Source organism: Cupressus sempervirens, chromosome 6 (genome assembly GCF_028749045.1).
Source record: "Cupressus sempervirens isolate cs-2001-9-10 chromosome 6, ASM2874904v1, whole genome shotgun sequence".
In the NCBI taxonomy this organism is placed as follows: domain Eukaryota; kingdom Viridiplantae; phylum Streptophyta; class Pinopsida; order Cupressales; family Cupressaceae; genus Cupressus; species Cupressus sempervirens.
In genome coordinates, this window is record NC_143123.1 from 714,403,415 (window position 1) to 714,415,742 (window position 12,328).

The window sequence follows — 12,328 nt, forward strand, 5'->3', positions numbered from 1 at the left end:
CTTCTATAATTCATATAACATCATAAATATTATTAGAATAGGGATGAATAAGAGAAAAAATATAGCAATTTATAAGGGAGGTTATATAGAAAATAATCCAGTGGCAGAAATGTCAGACTTGTTTTACGCTGAGGTCTCATGAAGAGGTCTTCTAAAACGTTCTAATTAAGTGTTACTGAGAAATTTCAGATCATTCTGAAATGGAGGTCTTATGAATTTTGTAGTGCAGTTTAGGTTCCAGAATTTATGGAACTTGGTGGTCTCGTGAACTTTATTCTTTAGCATATTCAATTCAACACTAATAAAAATAATAATTAACAAAAATTGAAAATCTTAAGATGACTCAGGCCAAATAAAGCCTAAACTAGTGAAGTAATTCCTAGCTTTGTACCTTTTCCAAACACTCAAATCTTCAGGTATGAAAAGTAGGAACTTTTTTATTTCAAAAAAAAAATCAGTAAATCCCATAACAATTTATTTTTCACTTCATGAAACTTCTGGCATTTGAAAATAGATTGTGAAGTCCTCCCATAGAACTGCAGCTTTAATCTTCTTTTTAGATCACTTGATCTAATCCTATCAAACTGTTTTTCACTATAACAAAGAAAATGGATGCCAGCATGACAAACGTGAGGGATTCATATAAAATTCTTGCTTAAATTTTCCAACGTGTAAGTTGCAGATGCACTCTATGAATGTTTGAGCATACATACACTGTCCCATGAGTATGTTTGATAGGGAATATTAAACAAAAGTAAAACCTAAAGTAAATCATCTCGGTTTGATGCTGTTTAACATTAAAAGTGAAAAAAAAACTAAGCCCAAACATATATAAGAAGATACAAATTAATGCAGTGTGGAAGGTACAACTTATACATGGTCTATTAATTCCATGAAATTGAAAAACTAAAACTTGAAAAATGGATCAAAGCATTCACGAAAAGATTACAAAAGTAGTCACAGGAGGCATCCAGAAAATGCACAGAAAAAATTGCTGAAATAAAAGGTTATTCAAAAACTGGGATGCTAATAGATGTGACTAGAGACACATCTCCCTGATATTTTGCACATTCCTAATGAATGTATCTAAAATTGCCAATGCAATTTAATATGGTATTATGGAGAGAACAAGAAACATTAAGTATGATAACAGCTCATACCGAAATGGACGAAATCGATGACGCCCTGTTCCCGTAAAACGTAAAGGGCCTTCTGGTTCAACTTCACATTTATCCATTCGATTGAAGCACCTTGCAAGATAGGTGCCTTGTTGTGCTGCAACCTGCAAACACAAAAAAGGAATTAAAATATAATATTGAGGAAAATACAGAGAAAATAATTTTTCAATTAAAGGAAGAAAGAGAATGGTTGTTGTAGTGGAGAATAAAGTAATACTGTATTTAGCACTTGTTAAGCTTAAGTGGGTTGGGTAGTTAGGCATTGAGGGAATGCATTGGTTGGTCTTCCCAATCAACTGACCCTTTTATAAGCACTTGGAATATTGAAAATGCACTCATGATGTTTTGGTATGAATAAAGTAAATCATTTGCTCACCAATCGATATTGTGTTATTAAGGTACTTACTATGTTTTTCTCTATGTAAATGTCTTTATTATTCTGTGAACTTGAGTAGTATTTCCATTCTACATTTTTGGTGCCATTGCCTAAGTCTGAACCTAGAGTTCGGTGGTAAGATAGGATGTAGTAATGGGAAGGCCCTTTATACCACAAATACAAATAACAAACACTAACAGAGGAGGAAATAACGAGCAAAGATCAATTGACACGCGATCTGGTGATGGCTTGCGAAGTTGCAATCGATCCATATGTACAAAGGGAAGCTAGTGAGCGAATGGTTCCTGAAGATATGTACGCGACAAACTTTCAATGCCACCAGCAGTGTATGATCCACTGGGACAGATTCCTCAATTGTTCGCATGCAACTTGTTACATGTGGAGGAAGAAAGAGTCGAGAGAAAGGGAATGGGGGAGGCAACATGTACTCCAATGAAATCTAGAAAGGAGGACAAGGGAACGCAACTTGGAGGAACGTGATAATCCAAAAAGGGAAATAGACGCTAAACCAATTCATGCCCCTGATCCCAAACAAATATTCGAGGCAGGTACCAAGAGAAGAAACTGAGGATGTCGCCTTGAGGACATTACGTCTCTAGCAGCAGGAGGAGAGATGTACTAACTTAAGGGGAGGACAAGGAAATCCCACTAGAATCCAAGAGGGGTTGATTGAGCATACAATCGAAGGAATAGCTAATTTGGTCATCTCGGAGACACCAGCAAGGAAGTTAGGGTACAGAAATCCAGAGACACCTACACAGAGAGAACTTCAATAGGAGAAAAGTCCCAGAGAAGAGGATTCTTCCAGTAATCTAGAATCAAGCTTGTTGAGAGGGAACATCTAGACAGGAGGGAGTGTTCCACCAAGAGGGAGTGTTCCATTAGAAGGAAGTATTCCTTCGGGAGGAAGTATTCCATTAGGAGGAAGTGTTGGAACCAAACCACTGGGAGGGGGTGTTCTGCCAAGAGGGGAAAAGGCCAAGATAATGGCAATAAATAAACAAAAATTGCCTAGGTAAAACATGCGTAACCATATAGCAAGCTAAAGGAGAAAATAATGCAGATGAGTAGCTAAAAGCTTTCCTAGCCATACTAAGGGGTATAGCCATTGACTAGTATACCGATTTGGAGAGAAGGAAGAAAAACACATGGAATAATATTCACACAGCCTTTGAAGAAGAATTCAAACTTTTGAGGGACGATGATGAAATAGTGGCAGAGATTTATAACACAAGGCAAGGGAAGAGTGAATCCATGAAAGCCTACAGTAGAAGGCTAAAAGAGCTACTAGGAAAATTTGACAAGCAGCCTGTGAATGGACTAAAAAAAAGATGGTTCATTGAAGGACTGACACTGTCCCTTAGGAAAAAGATGAAAATAGTCCCACCATCAACCTTCATGGATGTGTGTACTCGCGCAATAGACATAGGAAGCGAGCAAAACTTCCAAGGCAAGAAGGCATAGAAGCGCGAGTGAAAGTGAAAAGGAATCCAAAACCATCCAAGCCCTGAGAAAAGACTTGAGGCAATTAATGAAGGAGGTAACTAGGAATAGGAAGAAAAAAAAGAAGGGAGGGAGCTTTGATGCACCTATTGGAAAAATAGGGCCATACAAAAAGGGCATGTCCAAAGAAAGCATTTTGTGAGATTAGTCAGGTGTTGGGACACACAATCAAAGACTATCCCTACAGTCTCAAAACATGGAGTGCTCAAGTATTATTCACCCAAGGAGAGCAATCTACACAACCCTCCACCCCTCCAAAGAATACAAATACAAAAGCCTCACCAGGAGGATATAGAAACAACAGAAGAGGAAGTAATAATAATAGCAACAACAATAATAAAAACACACCCCGATGAGCAATCCAATATGATTCGAAGGGAAGACTGATGATCTAATGTAGGAGGTGCAATGAATGGGGACATTTTGCAAGAGATTGTCAAAATGGAGGAATGTTGTGTAAATGGTGCAGAATAGGCAATCATGAAGATTCAAATTGCCCCAAACAAAAAGGGGTGAATATGATAGACATTGAAGAACCGGAAAGTGAAATCCTTGCCATCACAAGGATGCAAGCTAGGAAATTGGATTGGCTTACTTGGATGCTACTACGGAGAAGGAACGATTTCAGGAAGCAAAGCAAGACATTCAAAGATAGCATGGGAGAGGACGGGAAGGCAAGGCACAGAAAACATTTTTGGTGCCATTCTAGTGAAAATTGTCGATTATTCGACACATTACCTCAATTATAGGTAGCATTAACTCAAGGAACAAGCCTGAGAGGGATACCCTCTAAGGGGGAAAAGATAGGAGAATTATAGGTCGGTACACAAAACAATACCCTATTCACTATAGGAACGAGGAGAACACAAGCAATAGTAGAAATGGAGATATTAGGGTACAAACTTTTGAATACTTTTGTTGATGGAGGTTTCGGTGTAAATGTGTTATTTGAAGAAACGTCGAAGGCGATAGGGAAACCCACACTTTAGCCACATACATTTCAGCTGGAGGGAGCGGACCAGCACGAAATCAAGACAATAGAGACCCTCATGGGACAAAAGGTTATAGTTGGTATGCAACAATTTTTCCTCGATTTTGTGCTTATTACTTTAGAGAAGAAAGGGTACGATGCTATATTACGAAGAGAATGGTTGGTTACATCAAAAGCCACCCATAATTGGAAACAAAATATTCTATCTATTGAATCAAAAGGAAAAAAGTACATCAAGAACCGATCAGTAAGTCAGCAATGACATAAGATTCAGAGGGGGAAGATTATGAAGGGATGGAACTGGATGAGGAAGGAGTGCTCAGGTTGGGGAATGCTTAGAAGATGAAATGAGTTTCCTCAATGGATTATTCCACTAGTAGATAAGGGATTATAAAGTTTTTCAAGCGGAATTGAATATGTTGCAAATCCAAGAACCGAAGTCGGAGGAAAGGTACCCAAAAGGGTATATAAGGAGTATAGAGAAGGTGCGACAACCCTTAGCAGGACAACAACACACATCTTTGAGAAAGAGGTAGAATACAAGAAGGCCAAACTCCAAACTTTAAATCTTGGAGAAGAGGATCAACCCAAAGACATTCTGATAGGGGATGATTGGGACCCAGTGTTAAAGGCAGCAACTTCTGGAATCATTTTGGAGTATAAGGACGTCTTTGCCTGGATGTACAAGGACTTGAAAGGGGTGCCTCCGCAATTGTGTGTCCATTGGATTCCATTGATACCTGGAGCAAGACCAGTACGAAAAAAACCTTATAGAATAAATAAAAACTATGTAGCCAGGGTTTAGGAAAAAATCAAAAAGATGTTGGAAGCTGGGATAATATTCAAAGTACAAACAAGTCAATGGGTATCCCCTATAGTCATATCACTACAGAAAGATGGCAACCAAATTCGGATACGTGCAGACTTTAGATGTTTGATGCGGTGACTATAAAAGATTCATTCCCCATCCCTTTTACTAATAGCATTCTAGAGGAGGTGGTCGGCCATGAAATGTATTCTTTCATGGACGAATTTTCAGGATATAATTAGATTAGTGTTGTGGAGGAAAATAAGCTAAAGAATGCATTTGTTGTGGAAGATGGGGTATATGCCTATAACTAGATGCCATTTGGGTTGTGCAATGCACCAGTCACGTTCCAAAGAATTATACTACACATTTTCGATGGTATGTCAGTAGGAAAATTTAAAGCCTTTCTGAATGATTGGTCTGTTTACAGTGGGAAGGAGCATCACCTCAAAATTATTGGCGAATGAATGGACAAATGTCAAAGAGCAAGGTTGGCTTTGAATCCAAAAAAAATTAAAATGCAAGTTCATGGTTCCACAATGTAGACTTCCTGGTCATATCGTTTGCAAAGAAGGATTGAAGACAAGTCTTGGCAAAATCAGGGTTATTTTGGAAATGGAGGCTTTATCTGACATGACAAGTGTCAAATTCTTTCTGGGCGATGTAGGGTACTATAGAAGGTTTATAAAAGGATTTGTAGAAGTATCATTGCCACTGGAAAAACTAACAAGGAAAGGAGAATGGTTTGGGTGGGAGGAAGAACAAGAGGACACCTTCCAAGAATTAAAAAAGAGATTAGTCAGAGCCCCAATCCTCATATACCCTGACTGGAACAAAGAGTTTCATGTCCATGTGGACACATTCAAATATGCAATAGGTGCCACTTTGGCACAAACTGGGAAGGAAGGACTCAATCACCAGGTGTATTTTGCTACCAAGCTTCTATCGAAAGTAGAGCATATCTATTGTACCACCAAAAGGAAAGCATTAGGTATTTCTATCGAAAGTAGAGCATATCTACTGTACCACCAAAAGGAAAGCATTAGCTATGGTCTATTGGTGCAGGAGCACCCCATCAAACCAAGGAGTCATAAGGTCTTCTCTTAGTAAAACAAAAGGTATTAAGGTCTTCTAGGCCTTTTTCAAACTTAATTTAGCATTTTTTCTTATTTCTTGCAATTTGACCCTATTGTGTGAACCCTTGACAACTTTGGTATTTCTATAAACCGGTTGATTCATGAGGTCACAGGGGTCTAGTAGTCTCCTAAGGTCTTATTAGAGGTCATAGGAGGTGTTAGAAACTTTATAAGTCTTAATAAAGACATAAAAAGCAAATAAGTTGCATAACTAGAGCAATAATGCAACTTTATCCAATAATCATGGTTTTTTTGTTTGTAAAAGTTCCCTCCAAAGGTCACAACCTTTGAAAACCTGTTGGACCAGTTGGAGGAAGGTCTTCATAAGCCCTTATAGCTGGGTGGAAGACACAAATGTACATTTTGGCTTGAAATCAATAAAGAAAACCATCATTTTTCTGCAAAAGGACTTTTTTCCGTACATTGTACGGACAGTACGGATCAGAGGGCCTGGAAAGTTGGATTTTATTGTAGGCTGTTGAATCACCTTTCAAATGAGCCAAGTCTAAGCTCTTAAAACATTGGGAGTCAAAAGTTATAAGGTTTTTCGTGGAAGTTGGTTACAAATCCTCACTACATAGGGTTTTGTACAAAAATGTGGATTTCTCCCATTTCCACGGTCGGAAAATTCTTATTCTTGGTGGAATGGGAGGTTGTACATTGTACTTTGAGATTCTGGTGGTTTCCAAGCAGGTGTTGATGGCGGTGGTACGAAAAATGCACAAATGAGTTGGCATCTCCATGTGAGAACTCTGCTGCATTATGTAATCCGGAGATTAGCATTCTTTGGGGTTTGAAGCAGCAAGTAAAACCTTGAAATCTGCCCTCCCTTGTTCTCATCTAACTATTGCATGCATTGGTTTGGTTCCTCTAATCTGATTTTTGGTACTTCCTTCATAAATGTGTCATAATTGAAGGAATTAGGCACACATGACAGTTCAGTTTTGGAGGGTTTATGTTTCGTTCCAGCACTTGTCCTTATGAAGGATTAACAAACTCCATAAAGGGTGTCTTGAATGCCAACTGGTTTGGGAGGTTCTTTGAAAGTTTTTATAGTTATTGTACTCTTTGTCTTGGACGGCCTAATAGCCCTATTTGCTGCATTCTTAAACAATGCCATGAAAACCATTTTCAGCATGCTGTTTGCTTTTGTTTCTTGGATCTTGTTGACTTATTGAATCTCTTAATATGCTGTTCAACCTTTCTTGTAAGTATCCATCATCGTTGGGGCATTGGGTTAAGTTTAAAGTTGCATCAATTATGCTAAATGCTGCATTATTTGGACAGAACTTTGGAACCCGTGTTCAAGTTGCTGTTTGGCCTTGTTTTTTTGGTTTTGCTGATAAATGTAACCCCTTAACATGCTGAAGGTTTTGATTTGTGAAGATCCACCATTTCTTGGGTGTTAAATCAAGCTGCTAGGTGTCAAGTTATATGGATGAATGCTGATCCATTTGTGTTGTTATTGTATCAAGGTGTAGAGGTTTAGGTGTAAGATCCGTCCTCTTGGGTTAATTTCAGCATTGTGCTTTATTCTACCCTACCTCCGCATCATCTATGCAGTGCAGAAATTTAGACATTACTTAATAGCTACACCCTTTACAGTTTTTGTTGACCACCAAGCACTAACATACTTAGTAAACAAGCCGGTGATTCAAGGAAGAGTAAGTAGGTGGCTAATCTTGCTATAAGAGCTTACTTTCAAAATCATAGTCTGAATGGTAAAAACTCATGTAATTGCCGATCAATTATCAAGAATCAAGACTAGAGAAACCTCTAGTAGTGGAGTGAATGAAGATTTCCTGCATGCATCCCTATTCTAGATTGTTGTATTACCTTAGTGGTACGAAAAGATGAGGCAATACTTATCAACAAAAACCTTCCCAAGAGAAATGTCGGTAGTAGAGAGGAGAAAAATTGCCCTAAAAAGCAGCACAATCTAGTTAATTGAAGGATTATTGTACAATCTGGGACCAGATGGAATACAAAGGAGATGTGTAATGGAGGAAGAAATACCAAGGCTTCTGAAGGAATCCCATGAGGGATTGGCAGGAAGTCACATGGAACTTGATACTACTGCAAGAAAGGTGCTATTGGTGGGGCTCTAGTGGCCCACATTGTATGCAGATGCTCGAGAATAGGTGTTGAGCTCCAATACTTGTCAGAGAGCAGGCAAACCCCGAAAAAGGGACTCAATGCCACTATTCCCACCCCAACCACAAAAATTATTTGAACAATGGGGACTAGACTTGGTGGATCCCCTACCTATAAGCAAAACTCATCAGTGTAAGTACATAGTGGTGGCAATTGAATATTTTACAAAATGGGCAAAAGTATGATCCTTACCGTATAGTACAACTCTCAGTATGGCCAAGTTCCTATATGAACAAATAGTAACTAGATTTGAAATCCCGCTTTAGTTGACAAGCGACAGAGAGTGCATTTCATCAACCACACAATCAAAGCAATGACCAGTGAGTACAAAAAACTTCATTACTTTTCTAGTCCCTATTATCCACGAGCAAATGGCCAAGTGGAATCCACTAATAAAATCATAGTCACAATTCTATATAAGACCTATGGAGTAGAAGGACAAGACTGAGAAGAACGACTTCCAACAGTAATATGGGCATACATAACTACTTATAAGGCTACCACTGGACACACTCCAATTCAGTTATTGTATGGGCAAGAAGCACTAATACCGATGGAAACATATAGTACCCAGTCTACGAGTAGCAATTCAAAACAGGTTGGGAGATGAAGCAAGTTTAAAATCCGATGGTTAGGGCCATTTCAAATATCAGAAATAAAAGCAAATGGGGCCATACAATTATCCACACCGGACAATAAGCCAATCAAAGACCTAGTAAACGGGTCTAAATTAAAAGTGTATGAAGAAAGAAATAAGCTAGTCCCTAGCTATTTTATAAGTACGGAAGGAGGAAATAACAAGAAACAAATAGAAAAAGCAAAAAGTGGCATAACTAAAAACTTCCACCCTAACTAATGTAGAGTGGTTGTCGTATAGAATACTACGAAGATTATTCAAACCATCATTAGAATACCTCCAGACATACGAAGAACAATCATATGGGAGGGCTTGGGAATAGAAGCCGTACAAGAAAGGAACAAAGTAGTCATACAAGAACTTAGAGGTTGTACAATGTATGGAGGTTGCCATATGGGAGGGAATAGAAGTTGTACAAGAAAGGACAAACAGGGCCATCGTACGAAGGAACCTAGAGGTTGTACGATGTACAGAAGCTGCAATTACCAAAGTTGTTGCCACACAGGGAGTTACCAAGTTTGTACGGTGCCAACATAACCTTCGTCCAAGTACGAGCACTACGGTTGCCAAACACCCCTTACCCCTCTTACCATTGTATGTGGAGGAGGTTCGTATGGAAGATTACAGATAGCCTACTCTGTATGATGTAGTTCGTACAAGAGAGTTTGTACACAAGCCATCCTTGCTATACAAGGTAGTTCGTACACAACCGATGGAGATGGAAGGAGGGCAACTAGTCTTTGTCGTACAAGCATTGGTAGGAGTGCTTTAGAATAAAACATAGAGACATACGACACAACTGGTAGGCAGAAACGGTTGGAGCAGTTGGAGTATGCAATCACTTCAAAGAACTTTGGTAGTGAACTATGGGTACCACAAAATGGTAAAATTAAGCATAAGAAACCCAAGCAGGGGGAACATCCATAATTCAAAAAGAAAAATGTGGAATTGAAAGTAAGGAAAGAGGTAAACAAGATGTCTAGGGGCAAGGGAAAAATTGTAGAAAAGACTACTACAACGATTACCACAATGGAGAACATCACCTTTGAAAGTGTGATGGGAAGTGAATGTCGGACATGGTGGGAGAAAACGGAAATGATCATCCCCTAAAAAAGGAGTTGAGCAAAGTTGAGGTAGATAAAATAATTTTCATGTCAATGTTTAATTTAAAAGAGTTTGAACCCATATTACGGAGTATGGTGATAGGTTATGATAAATCAGGCCACAAATCTGTAATCTAGTATTTCCTGTATCCAGTCACAATTTCTTACTTAGCCAAAGAAATAAATAAAGTTTTCTGCAATGTCTTATCTTTTATCTTGTTCCTATCCTTGTTAAGCAAATTCGGCATTAATCTTCATAACACTTCCTTCGTTCTAGGTTCGACAAATGTTTACCGTACAGGGTAAAAGAATACTTAGCGCATGTAATATAGCAAGATATAACATAGAACAGATACTTTATTCATATATGCAATATGCACTTCAATGCTTACAATATGATTATGCTCATTACAATGATGATCCAAAGTCCCTTCTGGGCAGTGTACATATACTTTCCCAAAGGGATGACTCAACCATCACGCACCCATTCGGATACTATTCTACCTGTCGGCTACAATATAGAATTTACTAACAACAAAGACATCCGACTGATTATTTTCTTTTATTGCCTATGAAGAATTTTTCCTAGATTTGTTCCTATGCCCTTGCTGAAGTACAAGGGTTTGAGTCTAAGAATTGTCTTTGCAATTATCTTGCAAATTGATGCTGTGGTATAGCAATTTTGTCAATTGTTTCTCTACAGTTTCTCTGTATCTAAGAAGTCAATTTGTGTTGGAGAAATTGTTAGTGTTTGGAGGGATAATTAGAGCTGTTGTAATTAAACTACATCCGTGTATGAAGTTCAGAGGCAGCTGTGCACATTTGAGAGGTTGTCGTACATTCTTGGGGCTACGACTAGTGTGTTTGTGGCTGGGATCATTCTTTCAAAGCCTGCTATTAAATTATCGAGGCCCGTGACTGATTGGTTGAGGGCCTACAGCCATACTGGAAGCCTGCATACATTTGTTGTGGCCTGCAATTGACTTTATGAGGGCTATGATTAGTAATTTCAGCGGCCTGCTGAAAGGAACGATTGGGTATGCTATTATGGATTGTTAAATCTGCATCTAAAGAACTTAGATCTTTTGCTATTGGGTATCAATTTGGGAGTGATATAGCATTACATATCTGGGCAGCGAAGGCGGTGGACCTGGTTACTTATCATGCATATCAAAACCAGGTCCTTAAGTTTGTAATTCAATCTTGGTTTCATGTTTGAAATGCACAGCAGGTTCATTCTTGTAAACAATAATAGTTCTATCGTGATAAAATAAGCAATCAGTTTTAATTGATACCTTCAATTATGAAATATATATACAAACGCATAAAGAAAGTTAGATATCAGTTGTTTGGTATTTGTCTATGCAAGTCTTGAAGTGAAATTTAACTGGTAATTGTGATTAGTTTATTACAAATCCTAGTACAGTGTTAATAATTTTAAAAAACAACGATATCAAATTGCGCACCTAGTGTTTGACGAAATGTCAAACCATTGAATTGTCTAAGGAATTGATGTTTGAGTTATAGCCGGTTGAGGGTTATTACATGATTCGTCTCATCATCACTTTCCATTGCCATATGTTTTCTAAGTGTCGCCTAATCACATACATTTGCAGCCATATTATTACATGTATTTGATTCTATAATATCAATACAATCATCACTTCATATAGAATTGATTTCTCTTTCAAGGGATTCATAATCCATTACTTCATCTCTAGTGGTCAGTGCAATGCTATTATTATTCTTCTTCAAATTTCCTTTTCTTTGATTTCCTTTCTTGTTCCCCATGTGTGTTGAATAGATCTAGCTTCAAGCAGTTAAGCTGTATAAAAAGAACCCACTGTAATACCAATTGAAGAGCACACAATTATACTAAGCGGGGGGGTTGAATCAGCATAATTATAATTTTGTAAATTTAAACTTTCTATCCAAACAATTGTGTTAATAACTTTAAATGTTGAAATCAAGAATTATGCAATGTCCCCATTTTTTAGCAGTTTTCTGCAATTCACTTGGTCAGTTCACCATCACGACCCTCCTAAGCTGATAGTAGGATTTGAGGGTCTCAATTGTGGGATTATAGGTTTTCCAATAGCCTATGGTGAGTTTTGGCTCTGTCTCAAGGACTTACTATTTATAGTGAGTCAAACTGTTGGTTCTGATGAGCTCAATTGAGTTAGAGGAGTTGAGTGATGCTCTCGGTTTTTATTTTAAGCTCCTAGTTTGGGCTCCAAGAATCTTGGAGGGAGCAATTATTTATAGTAAGTCACCCTGTCAAGTTCATTCATCGCCTTTTTCCATCAAGATCATTCTAGTATTGTTAGATTGCGATTTTGATGCTTCTTTAGTTGTTTTTGTAAGATGGGTGAATTATTATTATTCATCTAAATATGTTGAGGTTGCTATTTCTATTGGTGT

The 12,328-nt window shown here is 38.1% G+C and overlaps 1 protein-coding gene and 1 long non-coding RNA gene across 3 annotated transcripts in view; one reads left to right on the forward strand and one right to left on the reverse strand.

Moving 5' to 3' along the window:
* Nucleotides 1-12,328, forward strand: part of LOC149554281 (uncharacterized) — a 243,792-nt gene that overhangs the window by 63,861 nt on the left and 167,603 nt on the right. The window lies entirely within an intron of this gene.
* Nucleotides 1-12,328, reverse strand: part of LOC149554282 (external alternative NAD(P)H-ubiquinone oxidoreductase B1, mitochondrial-like) — a 326,634-nt gene that overhangs the window by 61,076 nt on the left and 253,230 nt on the right. The window contains exon 8 of the mRNA XM_089789499.1: nt 1,161-1,282. Within this exon, the coding sequence (XP_089645625.1) occupies nt 1,161-1,282 (122 nt within the window). The remainder of the gene's footprint in view (nt 1-1,160; nt 1,283-12,328) is intronic.